We start from the raw sequence: 25,809 nt of genomic DNA, 5'->3' as shown, positions 1-25,809 counted from the left end.
ATAAACGACCATATACGCTCACCTATGCCTACTTTTTAAATACTTTGTAGTTCTTTTTACGACAATAATGGTAAAATGTGTGCGAATATTTGCGGAAAATCCACGAATTACGTCTTTTTCAAAGGTCACCCATGCCAGCAAGAACGGTAACTCTTCCCGGTACATGGGTACGTACGAAATGTAAACAATGACAACAGTAATACATAATTTGGGTTCAAAAACACACGAAAACGATTGTATGAAAAGGCAGATGTTTATACCAAGGAATCGGATTATACAGACGTACTGTCATTCATTATACCAAACTTTTTACAAAATATTTGTACAACTTTTGGTTTGTAATATATTTTCGAGGTTAGAGACTCGACGGGAGTATCACTCACTGACGTGATACTAGACGTTGATTGTGATCACTGAGATATTATCAATGTCAGGTCATCTGTTCTAGGTAGGATTTTTATCTAGAGACACTGGTGTTAAAATTAAAATGTTCATGTTTAGTAAGGACGGAAAAGAGGTACAAGTTCAAATATTTTTCAGAATTTTGAAGAATGAAAACAAATTCATTTAAAATTTTCATGCCATTATTTTGTGAATATCAATATGAATATTGTCATCATAAGCCAGGGAATAGAGAATCGATCTGTAGTATTTCTCCATTTAAACAAATACATAATCATAAATGTTTCTTGAGAACCAACATAGTGCCAGTTTCTTCTCTATCTCTGACACCACAGTTGTCTTTACTTCATGAACTATATAATACTGCTCAAAACAAGGGTCAGAATTATTATGAAAATATGCAAATTTAGGACATCCAAAATTTAATGTTGCACCATCAAAGAACACTATAATGAATATGCACTATTGGTTTTAAGTGTAACATACAATTTCAACCTGGTATGACTCATGATTATGCTATTTCATGCAAAAATGTTAGGGGGCATGTGATAAAAAGGCACAGAAAGTCTTCAGAAGTACCTGGAACATAGAAAAAGTAAATTTATTCTTGAAGCTGAATGTTAACGACACATTTATATATAACCATATGTAAAAAATATGCAACTTTCAGCAGGAATTTTCAAAAAGTGACAAAAAGCGATATTAAAAATGATGGACGGTACATGTGTTTGAATGCTTCCTGTGAATTTATTTGAAAAGCTCGCACTTTTCTATGTAAGCCGGAAATGGACTGGTTCCCAGCATGTTGTTTTTATCTTATTACTCACTGTGGGTTTGCCACTGGCTGGCCAAATACAGTTTGGTATTTTCCATAAATAATGCACTGTTACTTGAATCTGCTGTGAGTTGTAAGATAAAAGACCAATTCTGGCCAGCTAATGTAAACATTCATAGAAAAGTCACAGAGTTTTGAAATACTTCCTCTAAAACAATGGTATCTCTGGATTCTCACCGATTTGAAGACAGCAAAGTTTAGACATGAAATAAAAAATTATTGAAAATTGGACAAATTATTCACAAATCACTGTGAAAATAATGGTTTTTATGGTTCTACAAATATGTCGACCTTGTGATAAACTACCATATTTCAAAATATTACTCTTTGTCATGGGAAAACTGTTTTGTGGAATTGTTTTTGGTTTCTGAACTACATGCATCTGCTGATCCAATGAGTTTTGTATGGTTGAAAATTGCAGAAATTTTACAGGTGTAATATTTGACTAATTAAGACAAGATACAACAATAATGCCTGGGAAAGACAACAACCGTATATATATATATATATATATATATATATATATATATATATATATATATATATATGGTAATGTTTTTGTTTTGTAATGTTTGTTTGAACATATAAACATGTAAAAACTTCAAATGGGTTGGCCGAGTATCCAATGATACTGTGTGTAAAAGGTGTGATATGAGATACGTGTCATCTTTATATAAGACAACTAAAGCTGCATGTTCCCAATCTGTTGGGGAACATTTTCCATGTTTACAGAAAATAAAATAATTCAGGCATCTTGTGGTTTTAATAATTCTTTAATCCCTTCATATAAAATACATATTACCTTGTCTAACTTTAAAATAATTTTTAAAACTTACAATATTAATTAGATCCATTATATTTTATTTCTGACTATTAAGTTTAATACTTCTATTCAAGTTACAAATAATAAAAATTAATCTACATATAATTCACTTCTATTAAAGTAATTTGTATTCACGGTAATGAATTTCCAAAATTTGCTTCTATGCATGGGCATGGGTGTCCAAACTTCACTTCTGTGACTGGTGGTGGTAGGAAAAAATCACTTCTATAGGTGGTCACCCATTTTTGAATGTGCCTTCCCCCCTCCAGAGGTTTGTTTAAATGGAATAGCCCTCATGCATTCTGCCATTAAACATTGATATACATCATGCTTTTTGCACACAGTGTGCCACAAATTTTAGTATTGGGCATGGAGGCAGAGATGATGTGAGGAAGCAAACTGGTTGCAAAAAACATAGAAGTTGGAAAAATTAAGAATTTGCAGAGTTCAGCTCTGGAATATTTTAAGCCATCGGCTGAAGACCTGCAAGCTACCAATGCTGAAGCATTATTTGTGAGTTTTCTTGCTGAACACAATCTACCTTTATCAGCTGGAGACCATTCTAAACATTTGTTCCGAGAAATGTTCCCAGACTCGAAAATCCGTTCCAAATTTTCCTGCTGAAGAACCAAAAGTGATGTAGCTCCTGTGCATTCCTCACAGCAATAGTGACAGTGAAGAGTATTTTCTCTAGTGAGGAAAAATGAGACAGACTTTAGGGCCTCCTTAGCGGCAGAAAATTTGTCAGCAATTTTAGTCGCCAATATCAACCAGCAGGCAAGAAGTCTGAACTGTTTAGAAAACAAATTTATGATCAAGCAGTTGAGGAAGTTCAAGTCTGCTACAGTATCGTGTCTTGATAAATAAATATTTCTGAATATATATAGTGTTTTAGTTTTATATTGCGATCTTGATATAGTGTAGTATTGACGGTCAGAGTGGATGGAGTTATTGTCATGGTATTTTTCACTAATTCATGTCCAGATTCACTAATGTTTATTCCTATTTTCACTAATTGTGAGACTGTAAGGTTGGCAGCTATGGATCACGTTGTCACTATTTATGCTCTGGTCGATATCTGCTATTTAAAGTAACTGGTTCGTAATCTCCATTCCAAAATGGAGGTCGCGGATTTCATTCAGTACTTACGAAGTTTTCACGATTAGAATAACTATGAAAGCTTCAATAACTTAGGTAAAGGCTCTGATATTGATGTAGGCAGCAATTTATTTTTATAAATTATCAAATTCAGATGACTTAGTGATGTAGACGCGGACAAAAAACTTGTAAATTTCGAGTATGAGAAATGGTAGCTACAGTTGGTCATGCGGTCTCACTGACTTGACAGTGAACGAGTTCTCTCAAGATTTTAAAGCACATAAAAAATTCTTCCATGAAAAATAATGACACAGCTATAACAATCAGACTTTACTTTTAAATTTTTCCACACATAATAGATGTGTACCAAAAATATAAAATGGTTAAAACTGCTGTTAAATGTAACATACACTACATTGCTTTACAGTTAACAGGTAGGCCTATGCGTATGGAGTCGACTAGGTAACAGGTGTTCTATTTATAGTGCGCTGCACTTTGTAACTATGCTCTATGATGTAAAGGGTTAAGTTGAAAAGGTGGCAACTATATATTCCCTCCCAGCAAACATCCCAAATCTGACCAGAGGGTTAACTGTGCTTGTCTGGAATGGAAATCGACACTGAAAGTCTGATAGCAGCCAATTGGACAAAAGATTCCAGAGGTATCTAATAACCTTTGACTTAACCCTAAGGTCCAGCAGCTCTGGTTTTCAAACTCTTTCAAATAAGTCAACATTTTGGTGATCTGATCTTCACCATTTTCATCAGAACCAGTTGCATATTGCAAAGTGTTTTAGTGAAAACTATGCATGTGCCCCATTTCATTAAAGAGTGTGTGTGTGTGTGATTTGGATTTTTAACGTTGCAGTGTGGCAGTTTATAGTGATGTTTAGCACTGGGATATCATGCCAGAGATATGTAGCATGATGTCCCACCCAGCCACATTATCCTTACACCAGGCCAACTAGTCCTAACACTAACCTCGTAATGATGAGCGCCTAGCAAGGCAGCTGTTAGTACCATTTTTAAAAGTCTTTGGTATGACTCGGCCGGGGATTGAACCCACAACCTCCCGCAACTGAGGCGGATGCTCTAACCACTTGGCCACTGGAGCGGTATTCATTAAAGAGGCAGGGCCGTGATTAGATTTTCAATATGGCAACTATCATGGCGCCATATTGGAGGTGAGATGAGCACCACATTCATTGAGGAGAAGCATACATGTACAGATTTATAAGCTGACCATCCAGATATATATTTTAGAGGTTGGATCAGCATCATTTAAATAAAACAATTCCTTTTTGCAAGAAAGGTGCATTTTCTTCCAGAGAAAAAAATGTGACCATCCATTAAGAATAGCCATCTTGGGAGGTCATATTGGTATTTAGGACTAACTACATATGGTGTGAAGTGTTTTAGATGGCACTATACAGTTTCGCATTTTGCATAGGTTAGGATTTTAAAGAAAAAGAATGTCCCCGGCTTTCCTCACTGGTTATACTGGCTATTTAAAAAAGAACTTGTATATCTTAGGTATAATGCAAAGAACCTTTAATTCCCTTTATTTTGGTGTATGATTGATGGGTGTACTATGGGTTATAGAGTATACAGCTTGGCCTTACTTCAAATGTGCACCTTTCAAAAAAGTGCTAGCTCTACTTGGTCATTTTCACTTCCTGAACTTCAGAGGTAAATTGTATAAAAAAGAGCCAGTAACTTTTTTTACATTATATATATTTGGTAATTCATTCATTGCACTTTCAGAAGCTGGTATTGTCTAGTCTGGCAAAATTCATTTTCCCTATTTTAATAGCTGCTATGTATAGTGTACTTTAGACTAATTCAGACTGATTTTTTAACACAAGGGAACAGTCATTTTAGTTAGCAGTGTGCTTAAATCATGTAAAATTTCCAAAAGTACAATATCCAAAAAAAATATCCACATTACATTAATGTAGCATAGAGGTATGCAAACATTCTCTCCACTGTGCATGTTTTAAATGCGAACTACTTCACTTTACATACGTCACTCTCTCAAAAGTACATATTATCTGGTGAGCGCCACCATAAAGAAGATATAGGTATTATTTTTGTATGATTTAATTATGTTTATATGGCTGAAACATTTAAATCGCAAGCATCAAAACAATCCTTTTGAATAATTCTCCTGCCTTTTCCCCCACAGAACAGTATTTATGAGTGTCAGAGTCTCTAACAAGTCCAGCCTCCCCCCAATGATAAAAGTGAGCTATTTTAAGAATGCACATTACATTTTGTAAACATAGCAACCAATGTTATGCTGAATGACAGGAACATGAAACTAGCCAGAATTATTTCTGAGATATCAACAATGAATTTTACAATTAGAAAAGGGAGGTAACTCATCAGGTTCATAAAGGTCAAAGGTCAAAGTGTAAAATATTTGCCTATTGTTTAATATGGAAGAAGCGAATTCACTTTATCTTCATTTATTTATTTCATTGCAAATAAATGAAAAGAAACATTTTCACCATATATTTCTGTCACTTACTGCAACAGTTTTAAATTTAAGTTTACTCTATTCCTATATTCTAAGACTTCTAATTTCCCCATAATTAAGGTCACTACTCACACAAATATACCTCATGGCAAATTATGTAAGCAAGAGAAAAATGATCATAATTAGCTTATTTTCATGCTTAACATCAATATGAATGTACCATTTTACTCAGAACATCATACATAATTATATGAAAATAAAAAAAAATAATTGCAAACATTTTTTTATTTTCTTTAAGGTGGCGCTATACAGTTTCACATTTTGCATAGGGTTAGGATTTTAAAGAAAAAGAATGTCCCCGGCTTTCCTCACTGGTTATACTGGCTATTTAAAAAAGAACTTGTATATCTTAGGTATAATGCAAAGAACCTTTAATTCCCTTTATTTTAGTGTATGATTGATGGGTGTACTATGGGTTATAGAGTATACAGCTTGGCCTTACTTCAAATGTGCACCTTTCAAAAAAGTGCTAGCTCTACTTGGTCATTTTCACTTCCTGAACTTCAGAGGTAAATTGTATAAAAAAGAGCCGATAACTTTTTTTACATTTTATATATTTGGTAATTCATTCATTGCACTTTCAAAAGCTGGTATTGTCTAGTCTGGCAAAATTCGTTTTCCCTATTTTAATAGCTGCTATGTACAGTGTACTTTAGACTAGTTAGCAGTGTGCTTAAATCATGTAAAATTTCCAAAAGTACAATATCCAAAAGAAATATCATCCACATTACACTAATGTAGCATAGAGGTATGCAAACATTCTCTCCACTGTGCATGTTTTAAATGCGAACTACTTCACCTTACATATGTCACTCTCTCAAAGGTACATATTATCTGGTGAGCGCCACCTTAGTGAAAAACCCCCATGTTCCTATGACCATCCCTTCAAGAGTAGTGTTGTGTGCAATATTTTGAAGATAACCATTATCACCATGTTGCAGGTCTGATGAGCACCGTTTCTATTTCAGATCAGCTTTAATATTCTGTAAAAGTCACATGTCAATATCACCATCTGTTCAATTAATGTAGCACTAAGAGTTTAAAGACTGTCACCTTGGTAACCAGATCTGACCACCACTACTTTAACTTAGAATCATCTAGTATATATCGTAAGTACAAGAGAAGTTGTGATGGCAAGATTAAAACTTGCATTGTAACATTTATTCTGAGTCAAAATTCTCTGTCCTAATCAGTAGTTGCAGTAACAAAATTTGCAACATGGCCACCATGGTGCAATGTTGAAAGTCTGATTGGCACCATTTTCGTTTAGAAAAAGCAACTGTTCTTTAGTGAAAACTCCTATTTTAATACAACCATCCATTTAGGAAAGGTAGCAATAACAATATTTTCAACATGGCTTCAATGGTAGCCACGTTGGAGGTATGAGCTGTCATTTTCATTTAGGACCAACCAATTCAGAAACCTTTTATTGAAAAGACCATGTTGATACAACCATTTATTCTGGAAAAGTAGCAATAATGACCTTCAAGATGGTGGCCATCCATTCAGAAGTTACAATAGCAAGATTTTCATGATGGCCATATTGATGGTCTGATCCAGTTACCGATCATGAAATTCCTTTAATAAAATTTGTATCCCCTGCAAATATGACCTTCCATTCAGAAGCAATGATATCAAACTTTTCAGTTTGGCCACCATTGTGGCTATGTTGGATGTTGTATGGACACTATTCAAAATCAACTACGGGTTATAAGACTTTTATTGACTCATAATAATACAAACTTCAGAGGTAACATTTAGTTCTGCAAAACCTGATGTCTTACCAACATCCTTATGCATGTCATCAACCACTGTTTGTACAAATCATTGATGAAACCGTAAACAGAAACATGCCTAATAAATCTCACCATATTTCTGCTTGTCAAACAACCAGAAATTCAACATGATACCATAGTAGTTATAATGGATATTAGATTTGCAAAATTTTGATTCATGATCAACATCAAATCCTGTGAAAACCCCATATCAACATGACCCTTTCTGTTCAAGAGGAGTGTTAATAATATTTTCAAGATGGCCACTGTGGCAGACATACTGGCTGCCTTATGGGCACAATTTTCATTTAGGATCAACTAGATCTTTGGATCAAATGGCCAAGTTTTATAAGTATTTTAGGCAGAGTGACAATAACAAATTTGTACTAGCACACTTTGCAGACAACAGTCACTAAATGATGGATGATGGACCATTGCACACAGACCACTGCACATTCAGTAAAGCTAAAACTTTGTTAATATTGAACAAAATTTCAAGTCAACACAGCAAATGAAGCAGAAGTTAAATGACTTTATAAATTTTAAAAGCACAGCTTTGATAATGTTTGCAGGAAAAGTAACATCCATGAACAGGAAAGACAAGAATGAGTCATAATAATGACATGTCATAAATGATTTTATTCACAATGAGAATGCATTACAGTATTTTGACATTTTTCAGCACTGCATTTAACTTCCATTCACAAGGATCTGAAGAAATCAATGGTGGAGTAGATGAATCCTCACTTGAGCTGCAAGGAAAACTGAAACAATAAAACTTGCTTGTGTTAATGCTTGAAACCTCTTTACAATACTTTCAAAGAGAACATTATTAATACTGTGAATTACTGTACGAGCTTTGGGGTAGGAATATGGAAAAGAATTAAATGCTATCAAGAAATGTGTGATAATAGTATATACAGTATATTGGGACAAATATTGAATCAATCATATGATTATAATTAAAAATTAATACTTTTTTGTAATATCTTTTATACATTTTAAGATATTTCACATCATAATTAATTTGAACTTTGTGTATGTGAAGAGATGAGATGCTTAAAATAATAATAATAAAGACATTTATATTACAATTAGTTGCTGCATGGAAATAATAAACCTTGAAGCCCTGATATATATATATATATATATATATATATATATATATATATATATATATATATATATATATATATATATATAGACATGGCTGCACACACAATACAGAAAGACACACAAAACTCATAATTATTTCTATACTCCATCCCCAGCCCATATACCCCAGTAAAAAAAAAAAAAAATTTCACTCCACAATAGTGGGGGCAACAAAGTGAAAGGTTTTGATAATTATACTTCAAGTTGTAATGCACCTGTCAAATCAAACAGGTTCCACTTTTCCTCTATTTTATTTAATTATAAATAAATGCATTTATATTTACACTCTCTCCAATTTCCGTTGAGATTTTGTTTCAATTGTTTTTTAAAAACAGTTCTTTTCTGTCTTTGTAATGCTCAGTTGAAACTGGTCTTAAATTTGAATTGTTGACTTGCTTCCAAGCATGAAATAGTTCTTTGTGATATAATGGAGTCATACTGTTTGATACTTTGTGCACAAGTTGAGCTTTTCTCAAAAGTATTTATTTACTTAGTGTTGACATTTTAATATCATTCATTGTATCTGAGATATTTTCAGCATTATCAAGTACAAGTATGCATGTTCTTTTTTGCATGCAAAATAATTTGCAAATATTCTTGTCAGACATGTTTCCCCAAATGCAATACAGTATATGTATGTCTGTATGTAGCCTTTGTGATAACGTTAACATTTAGCTGATAATAATAATAATAATAATGACTTTATTATTTTCATAGGTGAATGGATAAGTTACAGATGATAGCTAATCTACCTTGAGGCCCTTTATTACTACATATTTAATATGTTCTAATAATAATAATATGTTTACACATACAGGTTTTAGATTTTGATGCCCATGGGAAGTTTTACTGGTGCCTATTTTATTACTCTTTTTGCATTTATTTTCTAAAGCTGATTGATAGTAATTCTTCTTTACCCCATTGATAATTTTTCATTGTTTCAAATGGTAAACGGTTAAGTATCACTTTTGCATACCAGACTGGGTCCATATATCATCCACATCATTAAATATAGGTACTATATTCCAAGGAAGATTTTTGATACCTTCCCAAAATTCATTTTTATCATAATGCTTATATGAACTACATGTTACAATTTTATGAGTTTTGGATTTTACAGCTCTTTTATGCCAGATTTTCTGGTTAGGATAATAGGAAAGTGATCACAAAGACGTACCCTAAGATTAAGTACTTTTGTCAGCTTTTCTTCCATTATGTGATCTATTGGAGTATTTGAGTGGTCAGTTTCTTGTCTGTGTTGGTTCACTAACTGGGTTAGTCCAAAAGTTTCAATGCAGTTTTACCAATTTCTGCTAATTTCGTTTATTTTCAAGTGATCAATCACTTTAACTAGTTCTGCTTCAAAGTGCTAATTCCATCCAAAATTTGCAGAAGGGATCAACAGAGTCCACTAGGAATGGCTTTGCATTTGACTGATTTACTTGGATTGATATTGTTTCAATTTCATCAAACTTTGATATTTTTTCCATTCAACTGATAATCATTTCTGGCATATAAAACAATGCCTCCACCCCCTAAATTTCTATCAGAGATGACTGGTGTACCAAAACCATTAATAAACAAGTAATTTGCTTATCTGTCATCAAATATTTTTTCTGTTAAACCCATAATATGTATGTTACTGACCTCGGATGATAGTAATTTCAGTTGGACTAATTTATATATATATATATATATATATATATATATATATATATATATATATATATATATATATATATACTTTTACCATAAATTCCTAGATCTAATATGTAATTAATGTAAAAGTTACTAGGAGGGTTACACAACATTAGTTTTGCTGTGATGTTTATAAAATGTCCTGAAGTGTCATATAATCACTATTAAAATATTCACAAACACTTAATGATTTCCACATTCAAAACATCTATCATAGTTGTCAGTGAGGTCCAAAAGGAAGGAAACAACATTGGCAACATCACCCAGTAGAGTTCCCAAGGCTTATATTAAAACAGCAGAGAAATTGTGACTCATAAATAGGACACTATCTAAGTTACTCTAGCACCTGTTGCTAGGGTGAAACATTACAAAGTTTTGCTTTGTATCCATATTCCAAACAGTTGTGGCATTGAATTTTCCTATTGCGTTGACATGAATCTAAGCCATACCCAGGTTAAAAGCAATTTAAAGCCTCTTGTTTGCTGAAAGTGTTATCCTAGTCCAAGTCATATCTTTGGTTAATGTATTTGCCTTTGAGTACTGGAATATGTTCATTTATTGCATTTAGAAAGTGTGAAAGTCCCTTTTTGTTTAAATGGGTTCTGTCCTTAGCCATGAGGTGTTCCAGCACCAAGCCAGACTTTGTAACAAATCTGATTCAATGTCAGTAATATTTCGGTCCGATTCATTGTACAGTGACTATTATTGCATTAATGTCTCAACATCAGTACCAAATCCTTGGAGAGACAAACACCTTACATGTTAGGTTGTCTAAGCAGATATTATTCAGAATATGGCAAACAAAATTATCGATGTTGTTCTTAACATCATTTCCTCCAACACTGATGGTGATGATGTCAAAGTGAGAAAGGCCTGTTTCTCTGATTATGTCAAACATATGACCTGTTTCAACCCCTGGCAATGACTTAATTTTGACCCAAGGTTTAAGACCTCATTGATCGACTTATTTAATGACTGAGATGCCAATCAGCAGTGTTTGTTTTATGGAAATTTCCAGATGTTTTGGGTTATAAGAAAAATTCCTGATATTAAAAGCTTTTTCATAAGGCAGGCATTTACATTTCTTAAAGTTTCAATTAAACCGAGCTTAACAATATCATGCTCATGACATACTTGACAATACTGTTAATGTAGTCAAAGACTGAGATAGCAGAGAGGATGAAACACGATTCTTTAGTTTGAAATTTACACCAGTGAATCTTTTCATTCTTGAAGAAAGAGTTGAGGAATTCCTCAATTTTGAAGAAATCCTCAAATTTGTTCCTAGGGAATAAAACGAGACCCTTTTGAGATGAAGATATTCTGACTGAATTGTAGAGTTTGTTGGTTGATCAGTGACTGAATTCATTTATTGGCATGCTGTGAATTGATTTATTTTTGTAAATATTAAGTTCCATCCTTTTCTGAAATAAAATTGTTTTCCTCAGTACTTAAATTAATAGATTTTGGAAGAACTACTTTTGTTTCCTCAGAAAATTCATTGTGTTCTGGGTGTCTAAATTTGTTGTTTGAAGCAACAATGAAATCCATAAATTACATGTTCATGGGGCTAACCCACTTATTTAGTGAATATTACTTGCCTCCACAAGTCACATCATATAAGAAATAGTTCCAACATCCCTGCAAGGTGTTGAACATGCATTACAAAATAAAATCTTGCTTGAAAGACCACCTGCCTAGCAAGACAAATTTTTAATGCATGCATCAACAGTTGATATTAAGGGATAAACTTTAAGAAGAGACAACTTATAATGAGAAACCACTTTTGTGGGCAGAAGTGGTTGTCTCCCATTACAAATTTAACCATATGATTTGTTAATCAAAACTTAAATTTAAAAGAAGCATAAAAATGAATATAACTACCACATGCTATCCTCTATCCCAGACATCTCCCCTTCTAATTCTTCCCTGTGAATAGCTCCCAGATCCAGTCTTGGGTACAGCGAAGAGAAATTTGGCAAAAAGCCAATAGGAACTTTGGACCAATCCAAAGAATCTGAAAATAAATTTTTACTGTCAATGTAGATACTTACGTCTGGGCAATACTCTTTAGTACAAAGGTCACCAACAGGACTGGAGAAAAAGGTCCAAGTTTGGAGGTGGTCTGATTTCAATAATTAGATTTTCTGCTTTTACAAAATGGAATTAACTATTATGTAGTTGTTATTAGAGATAACAAGAGCCACATGTTATGACTTCAGTGGAATGGGCCATTTAAGATTCAGTTATTTAGGGGTTATTTTTCTTTGACTGTTTCATTCCTATTTACTCAGGTTGTTTTGGAACTCATCTCTAAGAAGGCAGAAATTTGTAACCAGTCTGTACATTATGCATCTATGTGCCACTGCACCAATTTAATGCACAAAAAAAACCATTCTCTTTTGCTTACCCATACACCAAACTTTAAAGTGAGATAAGATCAGCAAAAGACAACAGGATGGTAACATTGGTCATTGTTTAGTTAATTTTAAAAGAAAAGAAAATGAAATGACTATATTCAAAATTTAAAACAATGAGAAAAAAATCCTTTCACTGCAATAACAATGTTTGACAGCAATCTGTTTTCAACAGGGCTCAAGAAACCACTGGTCCTCTCATCCCATATCGGTCAAAATTAGCTGGGCTGCCTAAAACTTGACTGCATTCTTGTCTGCTGGTAGATTTACAACTTGGCAATAAATATGTGTCCATTTTCCACCTTTAACAAGTACAAGAGTTCATTATCTCTTAAAAATCAGTGTGTATGAATTACCCATCACTTCTGTCTATTTTGCCCACTGTTGTCAGTATAGAATATGTTGCACAGAAAGTTGACTCGGTTATTTTTCATACATGGATGTGTGATGCAAGCTTAAAATGAAAATGTGTCAAAATAATACAAATATTGAGTTCAGAGTGAAGATAGCAGGTAAAAATAAACATATCTAATACAAGGCATGTTTGATAAATATATAAGATGCAATGCTTGTATGAACTCAAGAAATTGCAGTTTTACATCTAGCCTGCAATTGTTTTAATGTTATTCACTTTTACACTAACACTTTTTGGTAATCTTGGCATCATTTTGATATAGGGAAATTTTCCCTTTTAACAAGCTATCACATCCTTTTGAGCTAGACCTGTGAGAAATTGCAAGGTTAAAAGTCAGAATGTCAAAATGGTGTGATTTTTCTTTTGATTAGACAGTGTTATGCTTATGTCAGGTCAATGCTGTTTTCAAGACTGTGCTTTATTGATACATTGTCTTGTCAAAGAGATGATGCTTGCATATATTTATTTAAGTACATAATTATTTTTCACTGCAAATTGTTGGCACATGTAAATTAAGCTGACTTTCACACATGTAACTTATGCTGACTTTCATACACACTTCAAATTGTTGGCACATGTAACTTAGGCTGACTTTCACACAACATGTCATTATATAATCTATATATAAAGCTCACTGTCAAGACTAGTAGGTGACTGGTCAAAATTTAATTGGAGTCACAACATAGAGACCTTCCATTTGTTTTGGGCAGGGACAGGGGGGCAATCATCATACCACCTTGTGTAGCTCCATAGAAAGGGCAGTTTGAAAAACATTTTGTATTATTGTCAAGTATGAAAGTTTGTGGAACTTGTTGAGACCCTCCCCCATTTATAACTATCATTATATATGTCTTCCAGTGTAATACTACATATGACCATATGAAAAATCATTTTCTCTTTCTCTCACAGGTCTACCTCACAATGTGTGAAGCTTGTTAAAAAGGAAAAATCTTTCCCCATTAAAATTACAGCTCTATTGTTAACTAAGGCATCGTGTATTGGAAGGATCTTAAACCCATGTCATTAATATCTTAATAATAAGAATAATAAAAATTAATATTTTAATTTTCTTTACCCACTGAGCTTAAATTGGGTCCCTGTTTTTTGTTTTTAGTAAAACAGTAAGTAGTGAGTGGAGTTTTGAGCAAAATGAATTTGGGGATGAGTAACTGCTTCAAAGTACACCACTCCCTCGATAACTCGCACACATCAGGGTCCAGAAACATCGACCGCACTATAAGTGAGGCGCGAGTTATCGAGGGACCTATAAAATAAGCCCAAAACCAATAAAGTGATTGACGACATAACGGAAAATAAGGGGGAGGGTAGACAGATTATACTGCTGAATATTCACTTTATAATCGTACTGAGATTAACTGTGAATAAATATCTCTTCATAACGGTGTACTTTATTATTTCCTCATAGGACAACATCAATTTCAGGATAAATTACAGTATATTGAGGCGATCATCGAAAACATTATTCCACGTGGTTTCCGTTCGCTTAACATGTGTACCACTTTACACATTGTGTACTACGTCACTAATTTTTATGTTGAATTGGATACATTCTAGTTTTATTGTTTGATCCAAATTAGATGTTTTTTATATACAAAAAGATCGACTCTTTTCGATAAAGTGTCAATCGAATGATAGATAGATAGATCGATAGATAGATTTGAATGCGATAGAAGTAAAATGGAAAACAAAAAAGACAAGGGTTAATCAGTACTAACATATTTAATTAGTCTACGAATTTAAAACAACGTAAATTAGAACAAGTTAATACTTGCCGTTTGTGCCACGCTTGACAAATATCAATTCACTTTTTGAAAAAATCAGTTAATCTTTTTTGTGTGTGTTACTCCTTGGTTTCTCTGCCGCCGAGCAAAATCCCTCAGATTTCTCAACTGCATGAGCTTTACGTAGTCAACATTTTGGGTCTCCAGCCACCTTACGGCAATATCAAAATATTTGATTGCTTCCTGTGCAGAGGGGTGGGGGGTGCAACATCTGCGTCTGCATTACTTTCAACACTTGTGTTACTCCAGTTAGAATCGTCTTCTGCTGCAAATTTGTTCGTTATAGAATTGATTATAGTTTCATCTGACATGTATTCGGCTGTGGGGCAATCATTGTCAGCACAAATCCACTCCTCCATATCATCAAGAGAAACGCCATTCTCAGGACCATGAGTCTGTACGAATTTCTCCCAAACATCCTCGGCATTAATGACATCAGTTTCACTGAAACATTTGAAGTCACTATCATCGTCGTTGTCTGTTACTGTTTTGCTTTACGTCAAAGGCAGCTCCAAGACCCTTAATCCAGCACCCCAGGTCTCTTGTAATCGATTTTTTTTTTAATGCAACAAACACTTCTCCAAGTTGTTGATCAAAACAAAGCTGGCATGTACATGTAATTAGGTTCTCACAGAAGTACTCACGGGTTTCGATGTGACGGTCATTGACTCTTTTCATGTTTTCAATGAACAGAATATATTGTGATTATAATGTTTACACTAAAACGGAATTAAAGGATTAGAACGTGACTTTCACACAGGAAGACATTTAATTGGTGTTTATTTCATTCTCTGTTGCCACTTGTTAGCATTTACCAGAAGTTTTCATTGATCGCTATTTCACCAGACTGTTCATTTACAGTATACTGACAACTATTTATCATAAAAACTTACATAATATATGATATCTTTAAACAGGGGTCTCGCTAGGATTTTAAAACTGGGTCTTTCTGCCTCTGAATTCAATCACTAAATATCAGTACATTTTCTCATTCGGCCACCAGTCAAAGCCTTTGAACTAGCCGCCTAGCTGTTGCATCATGTTCTTTTTTTTTTAAAATGTACTCTTATAAAATGGCAACAGTACATCAAAGAGTCTTTCAGTCACTGAATTCTGTCATTGTAAATATCAGCATAGTTAACTGATCAACACATTTTCCCACAAAGCAGGTGGCTGAAACAGGACCGGCAAATCTTTGAATTTTCCCGCGCACCTATTACATGCGTACGGTGGATTCCCGCCTCAGTGATTTTCTGCGTCCCAGATCAAAAATTGGCATCCAAATACGGGTAATTAAGCGTTTTCGAGATGTCTGAAATTAATTCTTCTTTAAAACTTGCAAATTTCAAAATATGGATTATATTTTTACGGGCATTAATCACCATTTTCGATGATAAAACGAGCAATGTATCAAGGTTTAATTTATCAATTCTTATCGTAATTTTTTCATGTTCAGCATATTTTAAAGATATTTTAAATACATTTTCTCTGGAAAAAATCGGGAGCCAAGACAGACACCGCGTTATAAGCGGGATCACGATTTATCCGGGCGCGAGTTATCGAGGGAGTGGTGTAACTTGTCACATGTGATTAAAAATATCTGTCCTACGATCCCTGTTTTAAATAGGAAAGTTCTTCATCTTTTATAAGAAAAACATCCATGGAGAGAAAATCTTGCTGAAATAAATGTATATATGGAATCCATGATTAAGAAACCAATAGGGCACAAGAGCTATAATAATTTTATCCCAACCGTGGGAACAACATACATATAGTGCAAGCAAGAATAAAATAACATTAGCACATGATCTAGTCTTGTTTTCTTTTACTCAGTTGTATTTATCTCCATACCTAACATGGCAGAGAATTTAACTTTGCATCTGTTTCATAATAAATGTAGTCATGCATATAACAGTTTTTTAAAATATTTTATTTTTATCTGAATAATATACCTTTTTCACATTTTCATTTTTTTAAATAATGCTTGTAAATCTTACAAACATTCAATTTATCAGTCTTATAGGTGCATATTTTATATCAGTGGTTTTATTAATATATACCAAGTTACCATATATATTCAGAAGGTTATTAAAAATTATTCCATTATCACCATTCATTCCTTCTTGTAATGCAATGTTCAGGTTAATTTTCACCGAAGACTACAGAGGCTGAAGAGCATGCTTATTCCAATATAAAATAGACCATGGTTTTCATTTGTAGAAATCTGGATAAATATTTTCCTTCTTTACTATTGTTATTTACATGTTTCATTATTAAATGTTTGATTTATATTGTACTTCATAATTGCCTGTTGCTAAATATGTGCAACAGATTGGATGGATTGCCAAAAAACTTGGTAAATATACATATTAATGTAATGGTTACATCTCAAATATGCATGTAACAACAAATCAATTTGAACATGCAGTTTTTATTACAGTTATTGCCCTTTTTTTCATGAAACATGCCTCTTTTGCCGAGCAATATAAATGATAAAGGTGAAATATAAGTTTGGGTTCTTTCACTAGAATGACAATATAAGAGGTTTTGCAAGCAATCATATTTGGAATAGCAGACTGTCAATTTTGGTTTCAAATCCTAGGATGTACACTTAGCGAGAGATCCTACCTGGGCATTGGAATTCTCACAAAAAACAATAAAGATTCACACAATTTTTAAAATCCAATTGGCACACATCACACAAATTATCTGTTATTGTCGGAATTTCTTGTACCCTGTGGAAGAAGTCCATTTTCATTCAAAATAAATATTCAAGTTATCTAATGTCCTTTTGTTAAAAATGTCAATATATATTTAGGCAGATGTAGTGTTTACATGCAGTCACTTGCACCACTGAGATCTAGTATCTTTTATCCAGAAACAATTCAGTCATCCTAAGGGATGGACAAAGTAAAAGTGGAAAGAAGGAAAGTGGGGACACAGAAAAATTATCTCCTCAAGATGATACTTGGGAAGAGGATCAGATATTCTGACACCAACTGAACAAGTACAGAAAGCAGTGATGCTAAATTTGCATGTTGCCTAAGTCTCTTTCTCCATGATTCCCATGTTCTTCCCTACGGAGGCAGGCACAGATGACCTCCACACCATAATTGAAAATTTCTCTCTTTAGCAAAACAAAATTACACAGAAAACTGTTTTTCCCGCAAGGTACACCATGATGTATCTTCCTTGTGAATGACATTAAAAAACTTCAAAACAAAACCTTTCCTTGAAATTGTAACAAAATGATGATGAGAACACTGTTGCCATAGAAAAGTGACACCTATTATTACAATATCCTTGATGCTTGAATGTGATACATATTGTCCCATGGTAGCCATGGTAGTTCGTTTGGTAGTGTTGGACTCCATACCCACTCAAGCTACTCTGAGCTGGCTGCCTCATTTTGTTCTTGGAAAGGCACCTTGCTCCCAATTCCTCAGTATGATATAGCCAATAATGTGTTACAAATGCTCTTGAAGACAACAAAGAAGAAAAAAATATAATCCCCTAAAATCCTTACTACTTGAATGTGATACCTACTGTCCTAATATACTTTCTGCTTGAAAGTGTTACATACTACCCAATATCCTTGCTGTTTGAATGTGTTACATACTACCCAATATCCTTGCTGCTTGAAAGTGTTACATACTACCCAATATCCTTGCTGTTTGAAAGTGTTACATACTACCCAATATCCTTGCTGTTTGAATGTGATATTTACTGTCTCAATATTCTTTCCATACTGGAAAGTGATATCTATTGTCCCAATATCCTTGATATACTGGAAAAGTGATGTCTACTGAACCCAATATCCCTGCCATACTGGAAAGTGATACCTACTGTCCCAATATCCTTGCCATACTGGAAAGTGATACCTACTGTCCCAATATCCTTGCCATACTGGAAAGTGATACCTACTGTCCCAATATCATTGCTGCTGGAAAATGATACCTACTGTCCCAATATCACTGCTGCTTGAAAGTGATACCTACTGTCTCAATATCCTTGCCATACTGGAAAATGATACCTACTGTCCCAATATCATTGCTGCTGGAAAATGATACCTACTGTCCCAATATCACTGCTGCTTGAAAGTGATACCTACTGTCCCAATATCACTGCTGCTTGAAAGTGATACCTACTGTCTCAATATCCTTGCCATACTGGAAAATGATAACTACTGTCCCAATATAATGCCTCGGATTCTTAATCAGCTAATGAATGTTAAGATCACAACACGTGTACAGTGTTGAACTACTTGTTACAATGGGCCAACTAGAAACCTATGTCTTGCAGACTAACTAATGGAATTAACTTTTAGCCCACTGTGCTTTCTTATCAACAAGTTTCCAGAAGTAATGCTTTACATCATATGAAGCCCTGCAAAATGTTTGTCATTTTTTAATGTTGCGATACTAGACACATTCATGAAGAATCTGTTTTTAAAAGGATAAATATTAGGGTTCTGTATTGTGATCAGCCATCTGATATGAACAGTAGACGCTTGTTTGTTCACTGTAATGACTACAAAAGTGCTGCTGATTCTGCAGAACATAAGCAATTTGTACAGTAAATATTATGATATATTTTGTCCAATCTAATGAAACAGTAGATCTTCTTACCATTACAAGGCTGAATAAGGCTAGCTGATGTATTTGATCCAACTCCCCTATCAATGCCTTTGGTAAGATCTGAAAGAAGATATGTAAAATGTGTTCATAGTCAAAGATACGGAATACTCTTTAAAAAAAAGTACCTGAACCCAATACACTAATAAATGACTATTTTGGTGTTGAACCCACTTTAGTGGAAAGTGAAACAATGCAGTCACTTTCTTGTGGTAGCAGCATCTATATCAACAGCTTGTTAATGTTTTCATTACCATTTACAAATATTTTTCAAAATCCCTTGATTGATTCCTATTATACTTGACTGAAGTTATCTTCATCTTTCTCATGGAAAAAGTACATTTGAAATCTGAAAACCTCTATATCTAAACTGAGCTTCACAACCTTAATTTGTGTGTTTGGAAATAGAAATGATAGTGTGGATTGTGTTCAGTCATATAGTTCCATGGCAACCATAATACAGATAACACAGACAACATCTACACCCCTCACATATCAGCATATACATTCAGAAAGCAGTACTGCTCCAAAATTTAAGAGTAATACAATGCTATAGATGTTTGACTTTCAAACTTTTTAAGTTAAACACATTCTCTCCACTTAAGCAGGTATGACTTGCAAGACTGGAATTCCTAGAAAATCAGTATAAGAACTTTAGGTAATATGATACTAAAGGAACTCCTAGCATATCAATATATGAACTTTAAATCTGTAATAATAATACACTAAAGGTTCATTTGAATGCAGCCTCTGATATAAAAAGATAAATTTCTTTTCAACTTAAATGAGAAAATTTAACTTGTCCACCATGATGCAAGAATGTGATTAGGAAGGTGAGACATAAAGAAGGGAACTCCTAGCATATCACAGCATAAACATTAGACCTGTATTCTAAAGTTTTTCTAAATGAAACAACTGATGTAGAAGAAATATGACATAAAATTTTTTCATGCAAATTATAAAAATTTTGATAATGGCACCAGTGGAAAAGTGACTACTATAATGTACCATAAAAATGCACATAAGACAAAAAATTATAATGCAGTTTGTCCCAGAATATATTTACATGTTCAGAACTAAGAGCTTTGTATGGACAGTCAAGAGCCATTAAATGGATTATACTCGTGTCCAATTAATGTTTTGAAAAAGTTGAATAATGCAACATTTCAAGGAATATTTGACATTTCATGTAAATTCTAGCCATATAGCTAGAGATGGTAGCCACCACATGTCTTCTTTTAAAAAACTGTTATCTCCCATCCCATTACACAATAATAGTACAAGAGTCAAAGCCTTTAATTTTATTTTCCTTGCGATGAATGATACCAAATATGATCACCCTCCCTCAATCACGATTCTGGTTATATGGAATAGTCCCCATTGTGTAAAGCTATATCATTTTTAATCCCCCCCACCTTGACCCTCTGTCCTGAGGGAGCTGCAGCTAGGATCAGAAACTTTTGCAGTCATCTACTCATTCTTATCATTCACAATACCAGTATAATCTACAGATGAGTTCAGGTTACAAGAAAAATTGACCAAAGGACAATGGACATTACCAATGTCAAAATACCAGCAAAAGTGTGCATGTAACTGGTGATATTGAGCTTATTAGAGTACCATTAATGGTGGCTTTTATGACCTCTAATTACTTCATTATCCTCTATGTAGACACTTTAAGGACATGCCTGACAAAACAGGATCTTAGGTCAATGTATGCATGGATGAAAGTGTATGATACTGTTATACTGAAAACCTGGGACTGTGAGTCAAGGGGCCACTTGAGGCACCCTTGTGGGTCAAGGGCAACATCCTGTTGATGGCCAATGGTAGGTTAAGCCTTCCCATGTAGCTCTAGGATTCTATTAATTTTTATCCTGGTTAACTTGGCTTAGTCTTCAACCATGCACACCTCCATTTGCTTATGAACCCTTGTTCTAAACATTTTTGTAACCTTTCACCAATAAAAACTGTCTACTAAACAGAAGCATCAAATCGCTTTACAATAACTGAACTGATACTAGATATGTGCATAAATAAAAATCATGTCACAACACACTGTGACTCTTCATGGCTGTCTTTAAGGGCAAATACAAACAAATGTATTGGTGATGCAGCCAAATAGGAAAAATAGCTGCAGTCTTAGTTATAAATGCTCATGTTAACATCATTCATAGTTCATTTAAGAACGACTACAGAATTTTTGGTAATAACTGATCAAATATACCAGCTATGAAGAAACCATTTCCTTATTAGACTTACCATGGTCATAACCTAGTCACCAAAATCTATAGCTCTGTTTATTACCCTAACTGAAAACTAACCATAAAGTTTGGTCAAGGTCCTTACTCTGACAAAAGTTATTGTGTAAAGCTCATTTCTTTCAGTCACATTTTACATGGCCTTTTTGTAAAACCCCAAAATCAAAAGACCTCTTCCAAGCCATAAGTACAAGCCCTCCAGACATTGGTATTAAGTGGTCTAGAACTAAAGTTGTTATGCATATAAAAACATCTTCTTTCAGTCAAAGTGACCAGGACCTCTGACCCTTTTCAACTGACCCCCCCCCCCAATAACAGACTTTTCTTGTATCCAAAGATCCCATACACGTTGGTGAAGGTAGTGTATATGATCAAGTACGTTTTTTGTGTATAAATAATTTTTCATGTTTCAGCCCATGACCTTAACCTCTGACCTACTGGTACCCAAATCAGTGTATTTTATCTTAGTTGAAGTGCAAGCCATCAATAAAGTTTAATCCAGGTCTGTAATATAAAATTAAAGTTACTGTGCAAACATCATTCTCTCCTTTTAGTCAGTAACCTTGATACTTTGACCCTAAGATCAGTAGTCTTTATCCTTACCCCAAGTTTGTCACCTGTAAAATATGGTCTAAGTTTGTGATGTAGAACCAATGCTATCATGCAGGAACAGTTTTTGTTCTTTCAGTCACAGTGAACTTGACTTTTAACCTTTGGACCCCAAGACTGATAGGCTTGCTTCTAACCTTACTTGCATGCCATCCATAAAGTTTGGTAGCAGTGGATAGCTGTGATTTCTAGTCATTGTATACAAATGAAATAGGGAACAGATGGATAAAGGAAGGACAACATTGTAATGTAACACATTCCATATAATAAATGTAAAAAACTGCTTCACATTATTTGAGTTACATGTTAATGCATCACAATCAATTTGTATGATGATGAGACACAGCATTAAACGTGTAAAAAACATGAGATGGATTTATGAAGCATCATTTTAATAATGTCATGTAATTAATTTGAATCATCATAACATATATATTCACTTATAAGTCAAACAAAATAGACCCCAGATTGCCACTGAATAATGCACTGATAGATTGGGGTCAATGTTCCTAACAATCTGCCAGGACTTTATGCTACTGCAGACTTGGGTCTATGAAGTTTACAGTTGAACTATATTTACAAATGAGCATATATGGTACATGAATTCATACATTAATTATACTAATTAACATACATGTATGAAAATAAGCAGTTACCTTCAACAGTGTGAATGTCGATATGTTCTTCATTAATGTCACCCTCTACTTCATCTGTTTCTGTTTCCTTGTTAAAATAAATTGCTGCCAACCTTTGGTACTTTCTTCTGTTTTCCTCAGAAAGTGCTTGTGTGGTTTGTTTGTTCATCAGTCTAATATCACAAAAATGTCAAAATTGACATGTTCATAAAACAACATGTTAAAACTAAGCGAATGTATTAATATCATCACAGACAAAATGAATACTGGCGGGCAACTTGTAAGTTTTTTTTCCTTTGTGGATAAAATTTCTTATAAATAACATGTTCGGTCATGTCTTGTCAAAAATTCACATAGAGTGATGACAATATTCAGAAAATCTTAAGTTTCTATGGGTTTAACACACTTTAAATGATACTGGAAGTTCTATGCTTCTAACTTCATTCCGTGTAAAATTACAGATTATTAAATATTTTTAGCTTTACAGCTTGATTTCAAGTTTTCATCTTATTAAAGCTAAAAGCATATCGATCATCCATTGCATAGATGAGTCAATACTTTCTGAAAAAATATTTTCAAGAGAATTAAAATTTTCACAAAACTGACCTCTCTCCCTAAAATGGCAACAGTCATTTTTAATGTAAGTTCAAATGGCCTGCTGACCAATACCATCATCAAGCTTGGTGTTTATGTAATATTGTTTCCCTACAAGCAGGGTCAGTCAAGTGGTCAGTTGGGAACTCAATGATATTATGTGTAATACTATATAACATCTACAATTTAAATCTTATAATTTCAACAACTCTATTCCAATTTTCTTGAACTTTTTACTACATACTTCAAAAGACCTCTCTCAATAATATTTTTTTTTCCTGAACAATAACCAAACATATATAATGAATGAATTAATGTTAATTAGTAGCTGGTTCATTCTTCAGAGAGGTCGGTTCAGCACAGAAACTAAATATGCAAAAATGTTTTTCACATTAAAGACTGTGATGTAACACAATACATATTAAGCCCAGTATGACCACACTTAATGTTACAAAATAACAAAATTTAATGATACTAAATTATATTCATTTGTGTTTGTATACAATAATTTTGTTAGTTGGTGACATACAGGTCAATGAGAGGGGCACATCCCTGACTGATTGGGTTCCTGAGGGCCAACCGTAGAAGACTTCTATAAGGTAGACTGCAAGATGACTTGAAAACTCTCACAGCAGCATGGACACCTTTGCCTGCCTCTGGAAATGGGTTTAAATAAGAATCTAGTGTAAACATAACATGAAATTTTACCTGCTGTCCTTTTAATGTTTTCCAATTCATTTACTTGTCAAAAACAGATAAGTACTTTCTCACATACTATATTATACGAAAATAAAACAGCTCATAATGGATTTATGAGAGTGTTTTGACCAGTAAAACTGGCAATTACTATGATTATTCATGTAAATTGCAATGAAAAACAAATAAAATGCAAACAAATCCTTTATCTTTAATTAGTTCTTTACATATCTGCTTTAGTAATTCAACATGCTGCTGACATCTCGATTTCCTCCTTTCCATGCTGCAGAAATCTGTATCATTCCATGCTGCAAAATTCTTGATACTGTTCTTTTGGGTTGTTGTTTTTGTACGGTTTAACGCCATTTTTCAGCATAAGATAGGCTATACATGGCAGCCAGTATAAATGGTGGAGGAAGAACCCTGGAAAACCCTGGACCCACGAGAAGCTACGGCAAGTTTTCTCACATACCAATGTTGACTAAGCCTGAGACTCGAATCCACGTAGACAGAGATGAGATGGCTGTGATCCGGAATGGTGAGTGCTTTAGACCACTTGGCCACTCAGGGACCCCTTTTGGTTTGTATTTTTTCACTGAGCTGCAAAAATTTCTCAGTTATGATCATTTCCTACAGTAATTTCTAATTCCAGAGTTCAGTTCTAGCAGTTAATTCAATAAGTCTCTCCACATGGTATAATTCCATATGTAAATAAATGATTTTCTGATCTGACAAAGAATTATTAGGTTTAAAAAAGTGCTCTTTAAGAATAGGGAAAAAGATTGTTAAAAATAGACTCGAGGATTTATGAATTGAACAAGTCAATTGCATCTACTTTTTGATCTGGGTAATAAATTGATGGGGGTGGGGTGATGAAGCAATCAATGTTACATTTAAGAATAGACACATGAATGAATTTAAGGCATCGGTAATGATAAAAGAATGAATTTATTAAACATAAACAAAATTAATAAAAGTTTATGGGAAGAAATGATTCCCATAATCCTGAACTATTTGATTATTTCATCAAAGGTGTTCATTTCATGCAATAAACTTTGCTGGTTTTCGTTTTTAGTTATCTACTAATAAACAATATATAAGCACTGCTTAATTCTGCATTTCCTTTCGGCCACTATGAACCTTTCAATCAAACCATAAAAATGAGAAATTAGCTTAACTTCTTAATAATTTAAACCCCAGGTCATCCAAAACACTTTTGTCTGTCAACACATTGCAAGAAAACTCAAACCAACTCTTGAAGAAAATAACACATTGAAAAAAAAGAAGCCTCCAAATTTGCAGTGCTACACTATGCTTTAATTTTTGATCACAGTATCTATATATCAATTAAAGAAATAACAAACAAAATAAATAAAATCTTTTCATCATTGTAAACTTAAATAAAATCAATATTTTTAGAAA

At 33.7% G+C, this 25,809-nt stretch overlaps 1 protein-coding gene across 5 annotated transcripts in view; it reads right to left on the bottom strand.

Annotated features, from left to right (window-relative positions):
• Window positions 1-234: 234 nt before the first annotated feature.
• The window catches only part of LOC149786612 (ribosomal biogenesis protein LAS1L-like), a 50,784-nt gene continuing 25,209 nt past the window's right edge, over window positions 235-25,809 (bottom strand). For 3 of the 5 annotated variants that reach the window (XM_089977117.1, XM_089977121.1, XM_089977119.1), the window contains 5 exons: window positions 24,221-24,347; window positions 23,119-23,270; window positions 19,587-19,655; window positions 12,209-12,341; window positions 8,096-8,235 (listed from right to left, as the gene is read on the bottom strand). In XM_089977117.1, the coding sequence (XP_089833243.1) occupies window positions 8,130-8,235; window positions 12,209-12,341; window positions 19,587-19,655; window positions 23,119-23,270; window positions 24,221-24,347 (587 nt within the window). In that variant the 3' untranslated portion in view covers window positions 8,096-8,129. Of the gene's footprint in view, window positions 982-8,095; window positions 8,236-12,208; window positions 12,342-19,586; window positions 19,656-23,118; window positions 23,271-24,220; window positions 24,348-25,809 lie in introns of those variants that run through there. The other 2 variants (XM_089977120.1, XM_089977118.1) reach the window with 2 other exon arrangements.

Source organism: Sinohyriopsis cumingii, chromosome 12 (genome assembly GCF_028554795.1).
Source record: "Sinohyriopsis cumingii isolate HCF-2022 chromosome 12, ASM2855479v2, whole genome shotgun sequence".
NCBI lineage: Eukaryota > Metazoa > Mollusca > Bivalvia > Unionida > Unionidae > Sinohyriopsis > Sinohyriopsis cumingii.
The sequence above is the reverse complement of the archived record's forward strand: the minus strand, read 5'-3'. Positions and strand labels throughout refer to the sequence as shown.